The sequence below is a fragment of the Gorilla gorilla genome, chromosome 11 (assembly GCF_029281585.2).
Source record: "Gorilla gorilla gorilla isolate KB3781 chromosome 11, NHGRI_mGorGor1-v2.1_pri, whole genome shotgun sequence".
Lineage (NCBI taxonomy): Eukaryota > Metazoa > Chordata > Mammalia > Primates > Hominidae > Gorilla > Gorilla gorilla.
This window is the reverse complement of record NC_073235.2, coordinates 103,551,623-103,568,584: the sequence shown is the minus strand read 5'-3', so window position 1 is coordinate 103,568,584 and position 16,962 is coordinate 103,551,623. Positions and strand designations below refer to the sequence as shown.

Sequence of the window (16,962 nt, the reverse complement as noted above, 5' to 3'; positions counted from 1 at the left end):
TTGCTCACGACTGTAATCCCACCACTTTGGGAAGCTGAGGCAGGAGGCAGGCAGATCCCTTGAGGTAAAGAGTTTGAGACCAGCCTGGCTAACATGGTAAAACCCCGTCTCTACTAAAAATACAAAAAATGAGCCAGGCATGGTGGCACGCGCCTGTAGTCCCAGCTATCCAGGAGGCTGAGGCAGGAGAATCGCTTGAACCTGGGAGGCAGAGGTTGCAGTGAGCCGAGATTGTGCCATTGCACTCCAGCCTGGGTGACAGAGCAAGACTCCATCTCAAAAAACAAACAAACAAAAAAACCCAGAGTTTTACCCTGTATATGGAAAAATGTTTATATTACAGAAAAATGCTTACATAAAATTATTAGTAATGGTCTTCTAACATTTTTCTTACTTGAGTTACCACCTATACCAATTAACACTTCAGTTGCTGATTTTCAGAGAACTAAGCTGTAATAAATTACATATAACCTTAAAATTAAACTGTCAATTATTTTTCAAAATTCAGGCCAGGCATGGTAGCTCATGCCTGTAATCTCAGCACTTTGGGTGGCCAAGACAGGAGGATCGCTTGAGGCCAGTAGTTCAGTACCAGCCTGGGCAACATAGCGAAACCCTGTCTCTACAGAAAATTTAAAAATTAGGCTGGGCGCAGTGGCTCACGCCTGTAATCCCAGCACTTTGGGAGGCCGAAGCAGGCAGATCACAAGGTCAGAAGATCGAGACCATCCTGGCTAACACAGTGAAACCCCGTCTCTACTAAAAATACAAAAAAAAAAAAAAATTAGCCGGGCGTGGTGGCGGGCGACTGTAGTCCCAGCTACTCGGGAGGCTGAGGCAGGAGAATGGCGTGAACCCGGGAGGCGGAGCTTGCAGTGAGCCGAGATCGCGCCGCTGCACTCCAGCCTGGGCGACAGAGCGAGACTCAGTCTCAAAAAAAAAAAAGAAAATTAAAAAATTAGCCAGGCATGGTGGTACATGCCTATAGTCCCAGCTACTTGGGAGGCTGAAGCAGGAGGATGACTTGAGCCTAGGGGTTCAAGGTTGCAGTGAGCCATGATCACAACACTACACTCCAGCCTGGGTGACAGAGTGAAACCCTGTCTCAAAAAAACAAAAACAAAAAAATCAGATGGCACTGTATTTCGATCTTGTGGTATGAGGGGGTCATCATTTTTTGAAAGCAGTAAGGAAGGGAAATAATATATGTGAAAGCACTTTGAAAATTATAAAGGTATATAAATATAAAGTTTGGAAATACCAAAAAGTCAGGAACAAAAGTATAATAATTATCCACCTGGTAAATGTAATAGTTGAAAAAGAGGGCTTATAATGTATAATTATAAAACACCTATGGATATTTCTTCAGTGGTTTGTTTTTATTCAATCACTGTAGCCAATGACACATGTAAACATTCAAGGTCAAGTAAAAATAAAATATGTTAAATGTTGACACTGATGAGGAATATATGAGAAGTAATTATAAAACCTGTATTTCTGAATATAAGTTAATCAATTGCCAAAATCAGTTTAGTTTTTCTAAAATGTGTAACATTAAATACATTACTGATTTTGAACATAACATGGTACATACAATAATTTACATTAATTGATGTGTTTCTTAGTGTTTATTATCTACATCAAGAAATTAAGTTTTTTTGGTTGGTCGCGGTGGCTCACTCCTGTAATCCCAGCACTTTGGGAGGCCGAGGTAGGTGGATCACTTGAGGTCAGGAGTTCAAGACCAGCCTGGCCAACATGGTGAAACCCAGCCCTACTAAAAATACAAAAATTAGCTGGGTGTGGTGGCACACACCTATAATTCTGGCTACCTGGGAGGCTGAGGCAGGAGAATCACTTGAACCCAGAACGTGGAGGTCGCAGTGAGCCAAGATTGCACCACTGCACTCCAGCCTGGGTGACAGAAAGAGACTCCATCTGAAAAAACAAGAAATTAAGTTTTTAAATCTATAAAAATGACTGAATCCTATATAGGAGCACTGAGAAACCAGAGAAGAAATGCTGATGTAATAATTAGAAAGATAAAATAGACAGCAAGACCAAAATGAAACCCTGGAACAATGGTGCAGGACAAAGAAATACCACTGGAGAAAGAGGAGAATTATTATTGTAAAGTGAAATAGAACTCACAGGAGTAATCAAGTAGTAGTTCTCCATTTGGAGAATTAGCATGCTTATAACTTAAAGATGATAATGTGTTGTATTTGTAAGCGCTGCATAAAACTGGAATATTATCCTCATTCTGCGCATTTCTGTCATCACATCTGAAAGAAATACACATTTTAAAGTCATGAGAAGATAGTTTTATAGATACTTCGTCTTTATTATTATGACCATGAAATTTCAGGAACGCAATTTGACAGACTGATCAGACTTTCTAAAATCTTTGTTTAGTTATGATGCTCTGTAATGAATTTCATTGACTCATTAAGTATTGTTGCTAATTGTGTTTACATCTAAATATATCAGTAAAATAGAATGCCTTAATATTTAATAAATAACATGATCTGCCAGAAAATCATATGTTATTCTGAGTATAAATGATGATTTTGGCCAGGCATGGTAGCTCACACCTATAATCCCAACACTTTGAGAGGAAAAGGCAAGAGGATCACTTAAGCCCAGGAGTTTGAGACCAGCCCGTGCAACATAGTGAGACCTTGTCTCTATAAAAAAAAATAAAAAATAAAAAAAAAGATTTTCATATAATTGGGCTAACCAAGATATAGGGCTAGAAATAGACTATAAGTTAGATAGGAAGGCTTTGTAAAATACAGAGAATGTATCTAGAGTAAGAAAATAAATGTAAACAAAAGAGCAAAAGTAGAAGTACCAGGTAGAGAAGAAAGTGAGTAGTTCAATCAGGCTGGAGAAATAAATGGGTAAATTAAAAATAGATTGAGATCCAGCAATCCCACTACTAGATATATACCCAAAGGGTATGAAATGAGTATGTCGAAGAGATATCTGCACTCCCGTGTTCATTGCAGTATTATTTTGCAATATCCAGGATATGGAATCAAGCTAAATGTTCATCAACAGAGGAGCAGATAAATATAAATGAGGTAAAAGAAAATAAGTATCTTTTTTAAAAAATTAGAAAATAGATTGGTTAGATAGGACCAGATAATAGACTAATCTAAAGCTATCATTAGACAGAGACCAGTTTATTGTGTAAAATACAATATAGATGAATTAATAGAATAATGAATATAAAGATACAAAATTTATGCCCTATTTTTTTTTTTGCAAGCCCACAAATAATATCATAATTTTTTTTTAAGGGTCTGACTGTATTGCCCAGGCTGGAACGTGTGGTGTAATCTCGGCTCGCTGCAACTTCCATGTCCTGGGCTCAAGCGATTTTCCTGCCTCAGCTTCCTTTCCTCAGTGTCCCTTTAGCTCGGGCTAAAGTCACACGCCACCACACCTGGCTAATTTTTCTATTCTTTTGTAGAGACAGGGTTTCTTCATGTTGCCCAGTCTGATCTCGAACTCCTAGACTCAAGTGATCCACCCACCTCGGTCTCCCAAAGTGCTGGGATTATAGGCTTGAGCCACCATGTCCAGGCCTAATTTTCTATTAATAGAGTCAACAGCCATGCCATTACATTTCATTTAATATCATCAAAAACAAATATGACATAGGAGCAAGAAAAGAATAAAAACTGTACACATGCATTGAAAGTGTGCATGTAGATGATTAATACAGAGCAAAGGTCAGCCAGCTTTTTCTGTAAAGGGCCAGACAGTAAATATTTTCAGCTCTGTGAGCTAGACAGTCTCTGTTGTGACTATTGAACTTGGCTGTTGTAGCTGAAAAGCAGCCACAGACAATACGTATGGATGGTGTGGCTACATAAAACTGTACTTAAAACAAGTGGAAAGGCTGGTTTTGGCCCCATAGACTTATAGCTTGCTGACCCCTGACATAAAGAAACACTGTAACTTTTTGCCATTCATGGTCATAACTAAACAAAAAGTTATGTGTTAAATAGTGATTCACCGCTGGGCGTGGTGACTCATGCTTGTAATCTTAGCACTTTGAGAGGCCGAGATGGGAGGAGAACTTGAGGCCAGGAGTTTGAGACCAGCCTGAGCAACACAGGAAGACCCAGTCTCTACAAAAATTTAAGAATTAGCTAGGCATGGTGGCGCATGCCTGTGGTCCCAGCTATTTGGGAGTTTGAGGTGGGAGGATTGCTTGGGCCCAGGAGGTCAAGGCTGCAGTGAGCCATGATCACGCCAGTGTACTCCTGGGTGACAGGTAGTTGTACTAGGCATTGTGCCTGGTGCTTATTAGACATGTTGAGTCATCCAAGAGGTGTTGGAATGTCTGCCTATCTCTGTGTGCTCACAAAAATGACTATCTTAGCCGGGCGCGGTGGCTCACACCTGTAATCCCAGCGTGTTGGGAGGCCAAGGCAGGCAGATCACGAGGTCAGGAGTTTGAGACTAGCCTGGCCAGCATGGTGAAACCCCCGCTCTACTAAAAATACAAAAAATTAGGTGGGCATGATGGCACACATGTGTAATCCCAGCTACTCAGGAGGCTGAGGCTGGATAATTGCTTGAACCTGGGAGGCAGAGGTTGCAGTGAGCTGAGATCGCACCACTGCACTCCAGCCTGGGTGACAGAGCAAGACTCTATCTCGAAAAAAAGAGACTATCTTGTTCTTAATCGTCTTCAATTCTTCCTTTTTCTTCTTTTCTCCCTGGCTCCTTTGTAGTTTAATAGTTATTTAAAATCAGGTGGAGCATTTTTATGTTTCAGTATAAAACCAAAATGATCTCAGCTAAGTTGCTTTTGTTGCTTCTTTTCATATGAAGTTTTTTCCCTATCCTGTGAATCAGCCTTTAATCCAAAAATGACATAAAGAGAAGAGCAAGGACTGAGCCTTAAGTATACCTAGAATGTTGAGGAGGCTGAGGACAGTGAAGAAGAGATGGAATAACCACAACCAGTAGCTTGGGAACCAGGATAATGTCATAAGACTCAAATGGAGGAATTAATATCAAGGGAAGATTAAAAAAAAAAAATCTTAGTGAATCATATAGAAGACCGAAGAGATTAAGAAAGAAGCAGCAGCCAATTCATTTGTAGAGATTGTTATGAGTATTTTGGGTCAGTTTCAAGATTGGAAGATAAAAATGGGGGCAGGTTAGAAAGGTTTAGGAGCCAGTAAAATGGCTTTCACTTGTACAAATTTAACTACACCTTCTCCATTTAGAGAAAAAAAGAAAAAAGGCAGTTAATTTGGTATGTGCCCTTTTTCTCAGTGAACAGTGTCCCAGTGTGAGAGTTAACTTGGAAAAGGTAAATCTGTTTCTTCATTTGGGTTCATTTTCCACATGCCTCTCATGGTATGAGTGTGAGAGCATCATTAAAGATAACACTTATTTTTTTTATTTAAAATGGCCTGTATTATAAGTGATTTGGTCTTTGGTCTTTAGGAAAAAAAAGCGAGAGAAAGAAAATTGTTAAAGTAAAAATAAAATGGCCCCTAAACAAAAGACCACTATTTCATTTATTCTCGGTTGAAGAAATGGCCATCTGTTCAACACTCTATTTTATGTATTATTTATATGTATTATAGACTTTTTGGCACAAAATAAACTGTTCACACTTTATGGAAGATTTAAAAGATTTTAAAGTATAATTTTAACTCTGCACAGTTTTCACTTGATTTTAGATCTCACTTTCTGGCCCTTCTTTCTCACCCCCCATCAAAGATGTGCCTCAACTATATATGGTAAGAAATGAAAGGAACATAAATGGTTGATGGAGAGGAGAGTATGGTAATTAGAGAAAGCAGCAAGGTCAAAGTTAGTTATTTGTATTTTTTTTTTAAAGAAATCTGTGGGTAATATGAAGGAAAATTTGAAGATTCTGGGAAGACAGCTAATAGAGGTGAAAGCAGTATTACTCCTAATATGGGTAGGATTATTTTTCTGATAAAAGTAACAGAGGTTTTTAAAGAATTTTTGTAAGCGTAATAAGGTTATTTCCCTCTTTATCTACTGTTGTCCTTTAAAAGGTTTTTATATATTTCTTTGTTTACAGCTTCAGAACTAGCAAAAACACCAAAAAAAAGTGTTTCATTCAGTTTGAAGAATGATCCTGAGATTACGATAAACGTTCCTCAAAGTAGCAAGGGTAAGACATTACATTAGTTCTTTGAAAAGAGTTTTCATAGTTGCTTCAAGATAGAGCATGTTACTTTTTTCCTTGTTTGTGAATTTTTATGTATTTTCTTCTTTTCTGAAAATTCATTCAAAAAAATGCAATTAATATTTCAACTCATGTACCTTAGTATACCCGTGTTTAGCAGTCAGTAAGAGGGAAAAATATCTGTGCTTACTGAAGTTGTGCAAATTGACAGGGTTAACCAGAAATAGTCTTTAAGTCCTGTTGTCATTTGCTTGAGTTAGCCAATTATTTATAGAAGATTTGGCTTTGGGAAATACTATATGAAATAAGGTGTTTGGAGTTTGGAAGTCTTACAGATTGTGGAGCAGCTGTTTTTGAATGATCCATTCTAACTAGTTTAAAAAGTGTACATTTCGTTGCTCTTTATTTATATTTTTCTTTCTGTTTTTGAACACCAATGTCACTTGCCGACATTTCTGTTTTTTTCATTTTTTAGAGACGGGGTCTCGCTGTGTTGCCCAGGCTGAAGTGCATTGGCTATTCACAGGCACAATTACAGCACACTATTAAAGCCTTGAACTCCTGGGCTCAAGTGATCCTCTAGCCTCAGCCTCTCGTGTAACAAGGCCTATAAGCACACCGCATTGTGTCTGGCTCCATTGTCCTTTTTTTTTTTTTTTTTTGAGAAGGAGTCTCGCTTTTCACCCAGGCTGGAGTGCTGGAGTGCAGTGGTGTGATCTTGGCTCATTGCAACCTCTGCCTTCTGGGTTCAAGCAATTCTCCTGCCTCAGACTCCTGAATAGCTGGGATTACAGGTACCTGCCAACATGCCCAGCTAATTTTTGCATTTTTAGTAGAAATGGGGTTTCACCCTGTTGGTCAGGCTGTTTTCTAACTCCTGACCTCAAGCGATCCTCCTGCCTTGGCCTCCCAAAGTGCTGGGATTACGGGCGTGAGCCACCGCTCCTGGACAGTTGTACTTTTCAATAATCAAAATTTAAAAGGGCTCCGTTTTTCTTGTTAGAATGCTACAGAAATGCAGGAAGTAGCTGTTAAAAATGTGAGTAATCATGAAACTAATAGTGATAATCCTCCGGTGGAGATGGAATTAATTTATAATTCAGTAATAATGTGGTGGCTTCTATGTAGAAGCTGCAACTTTGCTTTTTTTTTTTTTTAATTTTTAATTTTTTGAATAGACACAGGATCACGCTATGATGCCCAGGTTGGTCTTGAACTCCTGGCCTCAAGCCTGGCCTCAATCTTCCTGCCTTGCCTCCCAAAGTGCTGGGATTACAGATGTGAGCCACCATGCCCGGCAAACTTTACTTTTAATGAAACTAGACCACAATGAAAAGTGAAGTGTCCGTAGTAAGTCATGGCTTTTTTGTTTCATTCTTTAGGCCATTCTGCTTCAGACAAGGTTCAGCCGAAGGTAAGCAATTGACTAAAAAGCAAAAGCCTTAGTGTTACAAAGTAAGACATGATGAAAAATTGCCAGAAACTCAATGAAAAAATTGATCTCTTAATTTATATAGTGCTTTGTAATTTACAGATATTTGGCAGTTAAATACCTAACTTATAGGTGGAGAATTTGAGGTTCAGAGAGGTAAAGTAACTTGTGTGAGTTCACTTGACTAGGAAGGAGAACAGCTAGAAAATGAAGCCAGGCCTCCCAGACCCAACTGTTGTGCTTTTTCTGCTGTGTGTAGCTGGCCTGAAAATGTTTGGGGTTTTGCTTTTATGTATTATGTTCTGTTTCATTTGCAGGGGGAAGAGGGCAGTGTTGTGCAGTTTGATCCCAAGATGCATTAGATCCATTACTCTATCTTTTTATCTCCTCCTTTGTGGGGTTTTTTCTTTGTTTGTTTGTTTGTTTTTGAGACGGAGTCTTACTCTGTCGCCCAGGCTGGAGTGCAGTGGCGTGGTCTCGGCTCACTGCAACCTACACCTTCCAGGTTCAAGTGATTCTTACACCTCAGCCTCCTGAGTAGCTGGGATTACAGGTGTGTACCACCATGCCTGGCTAATTTTTGTATTTTTAGTAGAGGCAAGGCTTCACCATGTTGGCCAGGCTGGTCTTGAACTCCTGACCTCAAGTGATCCACCCACCTGGGCCTCTCAAAAGTACTGGGATTTCAGGTGTGAGCCACCACGCCTGGCCTCCTTTGTGTTTTTGTGGTATAATTTTCTCATTATGCCTTTTCAAGTGGTGAGTGTTCCATGAAAGGGCCATATATGCAAAGCATCCCCCAAATGGCAAAGGAGCCAAGAAACCAAAGGACAAGGCAGACAAGTTTAGTTTGTCTGTAAAGGGTATTTTATTAGAGACAGAAGCATGGTCTTGGGCAGCCACAAGACAGGTAACTCTCTGCACTGTTACTCCCCAGACCCACGGCTTACCTACCATAAGGAAAGGGTATACATGTTCCAGCAAGATAATTAAAGGCAACCCTCTTTAATTGTCAAGAGGGCAAGAATGCTATATGCATTGTAGCCAGTAATTTGTGTGATAATATCAAGGTTGACATGTTCTTTCACAGAAGGCAGTACATAAAGTAGGAATCAGGAGGCATTCATGAGACTGGGGCTAATCAGAAGTTAACGTGATGGATTAGCATCCAAGATGGAGTCACTTTTGTCTCCCCAGTCAGTATAGACATTTAAGGCCATGGTATGGCCTGTGCAGGAATGTCCTATTTAGACAAGTCTAGGTATGGGATTAGACATGCCAGACTTTCATTTGTCTTTAATAATGCTTTTTTCTTATGTCTTGTGTGTTGTATCACTATAAAAGGAAAAAAACTCATTGCCATAATCTAATCAAGAATTTAGATTATTCTTTCTCAAGCTATAGATTATAACCCATTAGAAGATATTGTCAACTCTCCCAAAAAACCAGAAAAACCTGTTGATGAAACAAAGCTACCTATCACAATAAGAGACAACATCGTTGTGACAGAATCTTAGTGTACTGTCTTAGAAAAGCAAGTTCAAGAGAAAATATGTATAGGGCTTGGGGATCCTGGGCTCAAGTGGCTTAAAGCAGGTTTTTCAAAATGGTAAACTGATTGGGATTGGGCAAAGTTAGGGACATGATATTTTAGGATTGGTAGACACAGTGAAGATCGTGTCTTAAAGTGTATCTTGATAACTAAACTGTTGATAAGATAAGCTGTTTGCCCTAGGAGTAATCTGTTGTCCTGATAGGGAGAACAGTTTGCCCAAATGAGCAAACTGTCAAGAGAGATTAGTTTGCAGAAATTTTCTATAACAAGTAGGAAAATTATTTATTAGTCTTGTCTTTTTGAGCAGGAATTTTCTGCAGTGGTTATTTTGACACAGGTGTTGTGAATTCTCAGACTTAAGCTGTGTAGATATATATAAGTTATCTCAATACTCAATCTTGAAATCAGTTTAATAGGACATAAACTGCATTTTTAACAAATGAAGTAGAACAGAATTTTAAATTTCTGTTTTATAATTTTTTTTAGTTATATATACACATGTACTGGGTCAAGATGACAAAATGTAAAAATTTTTGAGGATCTTGATCAAAAAATTTGAGACATACTGTAATTCCATTGGTAAGGGATTAGCTCAGTTATTAGAGTACTATTCTTTTTTTTTTCTCCCCCCCCCAAGGAAGAGTTTCACTGTGTTGTCCAGGCTGGAGTCCAATGACGTGATCTCGGCTCACCGCAACCTCCACCTCCCAGGTTCAAGCAGTTGTCCTGCCTCAACCTCTCGAGTAGCTGGGATTACAGGCATGCACCAGCACGCCCGGCTAATTTTGTATTTTTAGTAGAGACGGGATTTCTCCATGTTGGTCAGGCTGGTCTCGAACTCCCGACCTCAGGTGATCTGCCCGCCTTGGCCTCCCAAAATGCTGGGATTACACAGGCATGAGCCACTGCACCCGGCCTAGAGTACTATTCTTAAAATCAAATCAGATTTTAATGACACCAGCAATCTATCACAAGACAATAAACTTAAATTTTTTTTGTCATATTGTCATGTTGACAAAATCACAGGGTACTTTAACTTTTTTATCAGTACTATAATTTACAGGTATATAACAGTGGATGTTTTAATGTGCTAACAACTTATGGTATTAAAGTATTCTATAAAAAAACAGACTTTGTACTTCTATAAAAAGTTACAATTTTTTAAATACAGAAAGTAAGAAAGTGTAAATCTCTCTTTCTCTCCTCAAAGAATGTAATACTTTAACACCAGTAAATTTCTAGCACATTAAAAGGCCCATTGCCATATACATAGGGGTGCCCGTTCCCTTTCATACTTATAATTGCTACATAATACTATCTTTTAAAAAAATACTCCATTGGGCCGGGCGCTGTGGCTCGCACCCATAATCCCAGTACTTTGGGAGGCTAAGGTGGGCGGTTCACTTGAGGTCAGGAATTTTGAGACCAGCCTGGCCAACATGGTGAGACCCTGTCTCTGCTAAAAATACAAAAATTAGCTGGGTGTGGTGGCACGTGCCTATAATCACAGCTACTTGGGAGTCTGAGGCAGGAGAATGGTTTGAACCCATTTGTCATAATCTTCTAGTTCTAGGAACTAAGCTCATCTAGTTCTAATGCAGTCTATTGAAAGCAAAATATTTTTCTTTTTTTCTAGCCTCTTTCACTCAGATCAGTCATTAATTTCCATGTTATTATTTAATGCTTTTTCTATTTTTAAACAGAACTATGACAAAAGTGAATTTGTGTCAACAGCACCTCGTAGTCTAAGAAAAAGATTAATAGGTACGTATTTGTTTTTACATGACTTTTTATAAAAAGTAGCATCTAAACAAGAGGCAATAATAGTTAAGTATATAGGTTCTAGACTTAGACTGCTTGGTGTTTTGAATCTTTGGCTTTTAGTTGCAACGCTTAGCACCATGTCTTTCACATTGTAGTCAGTGTATATTGAAGTCAGCTAAAAGGTCTTTCCAATGAAATAACATGCTTTTTAATTGTTTTGAGACAGTTTGGAAATTATTCTATTGATTTATTTGGAAATTTTATAATGAAATAATATTAAATATTCATAGTTGTACTGAATGCTAAACAAAGTCAAGTAAACAGACATGGCTTCTGCCTTCTAGGAAATTAAAAATCGTTTCAGATTTTTGAATATTTAACTTTGAGGCAAATGACTGGACCTTTATATATCAGGAAGATGTCAACACCTTTCATAATGTTGACCCTTGACAATAATAGTATTAGCCAACATTGTTAAATTTAGCCTAACATCAGGGCTTCATACTTCATAGCCCTTTCTTTTCAAGGTATGGATTTCATAGAGTTGTTAAAACTATTTTTAATCACCATAAAATTGGTAATGCTAAATGATTTGGTATATTAAAGCAGTAAAAGATCTGTATAGTTGTGATTGTTATTTCATGTCAACTATATCCCATGTCTTATGTTTTCTCCTCATCCCAAAGATGGGTTGTTTTTTAGAGAGAAGGTGAACTTCCCTCTTCCTTCTTAATCACCACAAAACATATATACCTACATGGAGGAAGCATACATGTAAAAAAGGTAGAGATACTTTCTGGTACCTGCCACCACTTCTAACTGTGCATGTACCATGAGCAGCAGTCAATGCACACCTGAATCTGCTGAGCTATATATGCCCACAAAATCAAGCCTTTTTTTTTCTTTTTTTTTAATATCTACATTTGTTACATGCTGACTTGGGATAATCCTCTGCAGTATATCTATTGTTCAGAATAAATATGCTGATTTGTTTAAAGTTTTTTCACTCATATTTTGGAAGTTAGCTTTTAAAAACAGTTTTATGCCTGTTTAGTGTGAAACTGGCTTTATTCTTATTTGATAAATGTAAAACTAGCTATATTATTTCTGGGGAGTTGTAGGGATGAGGTTGTGGTTTGTTTAAAAAGATAATTCTTGAATCAACTCGGATGGTGTATGTGTATGTATTAGTAATAATTATAATCATAAGTACCATTTATTGAGTGCTATATTAGTTAGTATGACATTTTCAGTAGGCAGCAACAGAAAATTCTATAATGGTAGTTTAAGCCATAGACATTTAAGTATCTCACATCAAAACAAGTATGGAGATGCAAGTTCCATGGTTGATGTGACTTAACAGTATCATTAGGGACCCAGATTCTTCCTGTCTTTTACTCTGCCACCAGCATTTTTCATCTTTAGGTTTGATACTTCATATTGCAAAATGGCTTTCATAGCTTTAAATGATGGGTATAAATAGGGGCTTTTCTTCCGTAATTGAGGAAAATCTTTCTCAGAAGCTGCCAGCTATTTTCCCTCAATTCACTGGTCAAGGGGTCACATAGTCAACCATAATTGGAGCGGAGGCTGGGAAAGCAGGTACCTAGAAGAGGAAAAAGGCAGTTACCATGATTCATCCCCTAGGATGGGGCATATTGCCATATTTTGCAAAATTGGAGTTCTGTTAGCAAGGAAGAGGGAAGGAGAACGGTGTTAGGTATGATTAACAATTTCTATCACAGTTCCTGTGTGTCAGGCATTATTAGTGGCTTTATATACATTTCAATGTAATCTTCCTAATGGTTTATTAAACTATGTACTATTAATTTGATAAATAAACTGGTGCTGAGAGAATTTGTTAATTAGCTCTGGTGAAATCATGAGCAGGTAATGACAAAACCAGAATTCAGACTCTTACTACAGAGCCCCCACTCTTTGCTTTACCCCACAAATGCCTCTCTTGTCAAACCATGAAATTGTCCAAATTGCTATTTTTCCCCCCACAGTTCCAAGGTCTCATTCTGACAGTGAAAGCGAATATTCTGCTTCCAACTCAGAGGATGATGAAGGGGTTGCACAGGAACATGAAGAGGACACTAATGCAGTCATATTCAGCCAAAAGATTCAAGCTCAGAATAGAGTAGTTTCAGCTCCTGTTGGCAAAGAAACACCTTCTAAGAGAATGAAAAGAGATAAAACAGTAAGTGAAGAGAGAGACTTTAACCTTAAAGAAAAATTGTGTAATATCTCAAAGATAGGCTACCCTAAGAGATCCACATCTCTCAAAATAATATTTTTTCTTCACTTTTCTATATTTTCTCAGCCTTCCACATAAATTCCCACATATATTTGTTTCTACTTCTGGGCTTTCTTTTCTGGCCTGTCTACATATTCATGAATTAATACCATAGTATATGCTAAATAGTATATGCTAAAAGTGACATCTCAATTCCATTGTATAAAAATGAACTTGCTGGGCACAGTGGCTCATGCCTGTAATCCCAGCACTTTGGGAGGCCAAGGCGGGTGGATCACCTGAGGTCAGGAGTTCGAGACCAGCCTGGCCAACATGGTGAAACCCTGTCTCTACTAAAAACACAAAAATTAGCCAGGTGTGGTGATGTGTGCCTGTAATCCCAGCTACCTGGGAGGCTGAAGCAGGAGAATTGCTGGAACCCAGGAGGCAGAGGCTGTAGTGAGCCGAGATCATGCCATTGCACTCTAGCCTGGGCAATAAGAACGAAACTCCGTCTCAAAAATAAATAAATAAAATTTTAAATAAGCTATGGGATTAGAATAAAAAATAACAAAAATAAAAAATGAACTTTTAAGTAAATATTGATTGGACAATTGGAGGCATGAGTTCTCAGTGTATGTTGTTTTTGTACCATTGTCAATGTATTCAAGTCAGTGTAATGAATGATGTGGCTAGGGACCCATGTTGAGTCATTTGGAAGAACATTGCAGGCACCTTGGTTTTAGAAAAGGCTAATTATCCTGGTGCTCTGTCTAAAGGTTCAGAGCAATTGAGGAGCCTACTGCTTAAATAGCTTTCTGTCCCTTCCTTACCACCCTAGAGTTTAGTCCTGCCCAAAATCAGAAGAACAAATAGTGTGAGAAGAAAATTCCGCTTGACTGGAATAGTAGGCCAGTTTTTTTATTTGTTTGTGGGTTTCTTTTTTTTCTTTTGTTACCTTGCAGTTGATTTCCTCCTCATTTTCACAGTACTTCAGCTATACTAATATTAAAGGATTTGCTAAGACTATTTGAGGCCGGGCATGGTGGCTCATGCCTGTTATCCCAACACTTTGGGAGGGCAAGGTGGGAGGATTGCTTGAGGCCAGGAGTTTGAAACCAGCCTGGATAACATAATAAGACCCTGTCTCTGCAAAAAAAAAAAAAAAAAAAAAAAAAATTTAAAAAATTAGGTGTAGTGGTGCATGCCTGTAGTCCCAGCTACTTGGAAGGCTGAGGTGGGAGGATCCCTTGTGCCCAGGAGGTTGGGGGTACAGTGAGCTGTATTTGCACCGCTACACTGCAGCCTGGGTGACAGAGTGAGACCCTTCCTCAATAAAGAAAGGAAAAAAAAAAAAAAGACTTACTTGAGGAGAAACAAAGATCTTGATATATAAAACCATCTCTCTTTTTTTAGTCTAAATGGAAATTACATATTGTAACTAAGGAATCATTTTTAGGAACAGACTACTACTTCACCTAGTCATTTCTTTAACTTATATGATCCTAGTAATTACTTAGTTTTATTACTGAAATTAAATATGCTTGGTCCTTAACTGGTACTGTTGCTTTAAAAAGAAAATACTACCAAGTAAAGAATTTCACGTGTCCTATTTTACATTAATATTACTGTCTAATTTTGATATGTGACAGATATCTGAAGCTACTAAGGACTGACTACTCTGTTCACTTTCAGAGTGACTTAGTAGAAGAATATTTTGAAGCTCACAGCAGTTCAAAAGTTTTAACCTCTGATAGAACACTGCAGAAGCTAAAGAGAGCTAAACTGGATCAGGTATGTTGCAAGGAATGTTACTTCTAAATTTTTTTTACTCTGTCCTGAAAAATATGCTACGTAAGCAACAGATTTGAAAAGTATACACAAGTAGAATTATTGTCCTGATCAAATGAAACACAAGTTAATGTGATTATTACTTCTTTTATTGTATAAATAGTAAATAGGCCAGGCACACCTGGCTCATACCTGTAATCTCAGCACCTTGGGAGGCCAAGGGAGGAGGATTACGTGAACACAGGAGTTTGAGACCAGCCTGGGCAACATAGGGAGACCTCGTTGTTACTAAAATTTAAATAAATAAATAAATAATTTACTGGATTAGACAGACTGTAATTATGCATTTTTCCCCTCTTACTCGTTTATTATTTCTTCAGGATCTGTGATAATCATCAGGGTCATAGTTCCTTGATATCCATTTACCATTTATCTCTGTTATTCATTTAACCTATATGTATTCACTAAATCTCACACTGGTCATAAAATAGCAACTGCAACCTGACTTTCTCTCAGTTAAAAACTTTGCAAAAAGTAGAGGATATTCTACTTGAGGATATTATGGAAAACCTGCCCAGTGTGGTAAGGTAACAAGATTACTATGTACCATGGTTCCAGTAGCTCATTTTACAAAAAAAAAAAAAAAAATACCATACAGTTATACTTGCTGGGGTTTTACGTCTCTATGAGAGGAGACAGAACCATCTGAGTGAGAAAATCTTTGTCAGTAGTAATTGCAATTGATAATCTAAGTCCTGGCTCATTGGTATTGAGACTCGGATCAGAGAATATAAGCAATATGGGAGAAGGACACATGAGTCTAGGCTCACAATAGGACTTCATCAGACTTAGAGGCAAAAAGATCTCTAGGAGGATGAAAGAAACACCTGTCAGTGAGGGAGATGAAAGCCTTTCATTGGGCGTAAACGTAGCATAGCTAACCAATACAATCTTCAGTAGCATGTGACAATAAGCATTTATTTTTCATGTCTGCAAGTCAGTCAGAAGTTGGCTGATCTAGGATTTGCTCCATGTTTCTCTTCCTCGTTGGACCAGCAGGCTAGCTGAGTCATGTTATCCTCATGACAGTGGCAGAGGCATAAGAGGAAAAGTGGGAAAACACACAATCTCTTACAGCCCAGGCTCAAAACTAGATTGCCAGTTCTGCTTCATTCTAGTACAGCTGGATATTGGGGTCGAAAGTGCAGTTTTCCATGAATATTAATTAAAGTTTGAAATGAGGCTGGGCATGGAGGCTCACACCTGTAATACCAGCACTTTGGGAGGCCAAGGCGGGAGGATCACGAGGTCAGGAGTTTGAGAGCGGCCTGCCCAACATGGTGAAACCCTGTCTGTACTAAAACTACAAAAATTAGCCAGGCGTGGTGGCACACGCCTGTAATCCCAGCTACTCAGGAGGCTGAGGCAGGAGAATCGCTTGAACCTGGGAGGTGGAGTTTGTAGTGAGCTGAGATTGTGCCACCGCACTCCAGGCTGGGTGACAGAGCGAGACTCTGTCTCAAAAAAAAAAAAAAAGTTTGAAATGAAAGTACATACATGAGATAACATTCTAGTGTTCCCACTCAAGTGTGAATATGCTCAGATAATCTAGTGTAAATGACTGCTGGAAAAGATATTAGTGCTTTCTCTGCTTTTTCAGGGCTCTGAACTCAGAAGAGATAAGAGAGTTGTTTTTTTTTAACTACCTACTTAACAATTTTACTTAAAGGTAGTTCTGTTTGGTTTAACTGTGACTAAATAAACACAGTACAAGCCAGAGTACCTGGAATATTTATCGCAACTCTAATCTTCAGTATTTAAATAATATTTTACTTGAAAGGTGGTGGAATCATGAAAACATGGTAGTGCCAAAGTGAAGACCCATGTGTAGCTTTTTGCTAGAGTTTTCATTTCAAAAAATGATCTCTGATTCATCAGCATGAATTTCCAAGTTTGTGGTACAGGGCAATGCACTTTCCTCAGTTTAT

At 38.4% G+C, this 16,962-nt stretch overlaps 1 protein-coding gene across 5 annotated transcripts in view; it reads left to right on the top strand.

Moving 5' to 3' along the window:
• ORC2 (origin recognition complex subunit 2) overlaps positions 1-16,962 on the top strand; it is a 53,957-nt gene that overhangs the window by 15,250 nt on the left and 21,745 nt on the right. For 3 of the 5 annotated variants that reach the window (XM_055379363.2, XM_055379364.2, XM_055379365.2), the window contains exons 6-11: positions 5,715-5,774; positions 6,086-6,178; positions 7,576-7,607; positions 10,884-10,944; positions 12,954-13,147; positions 14,879-14,977. In XM_055379363.2, coding sequence (XP_055235338.1) covers positions 5,715-5,774; positions 6,086-6,178; positions 7,576-7,607; positions 10,884-10,944; positions 12,954-13,147; positions 14,879-14,977 — 539 coding nt within the window. The remainder of the gene's footprint in view (positions 1-5,714; positions 5,775-6,085; positions 6,179-7,575; positions 7,608-10,883; positions 10,945-12,953; positions 13,148-14,878; positions 14,978-16,962) is intronic. The other 2 variants (XM_019021808.4, XM_019021809.3) reach the window with 1 other exon arrangement.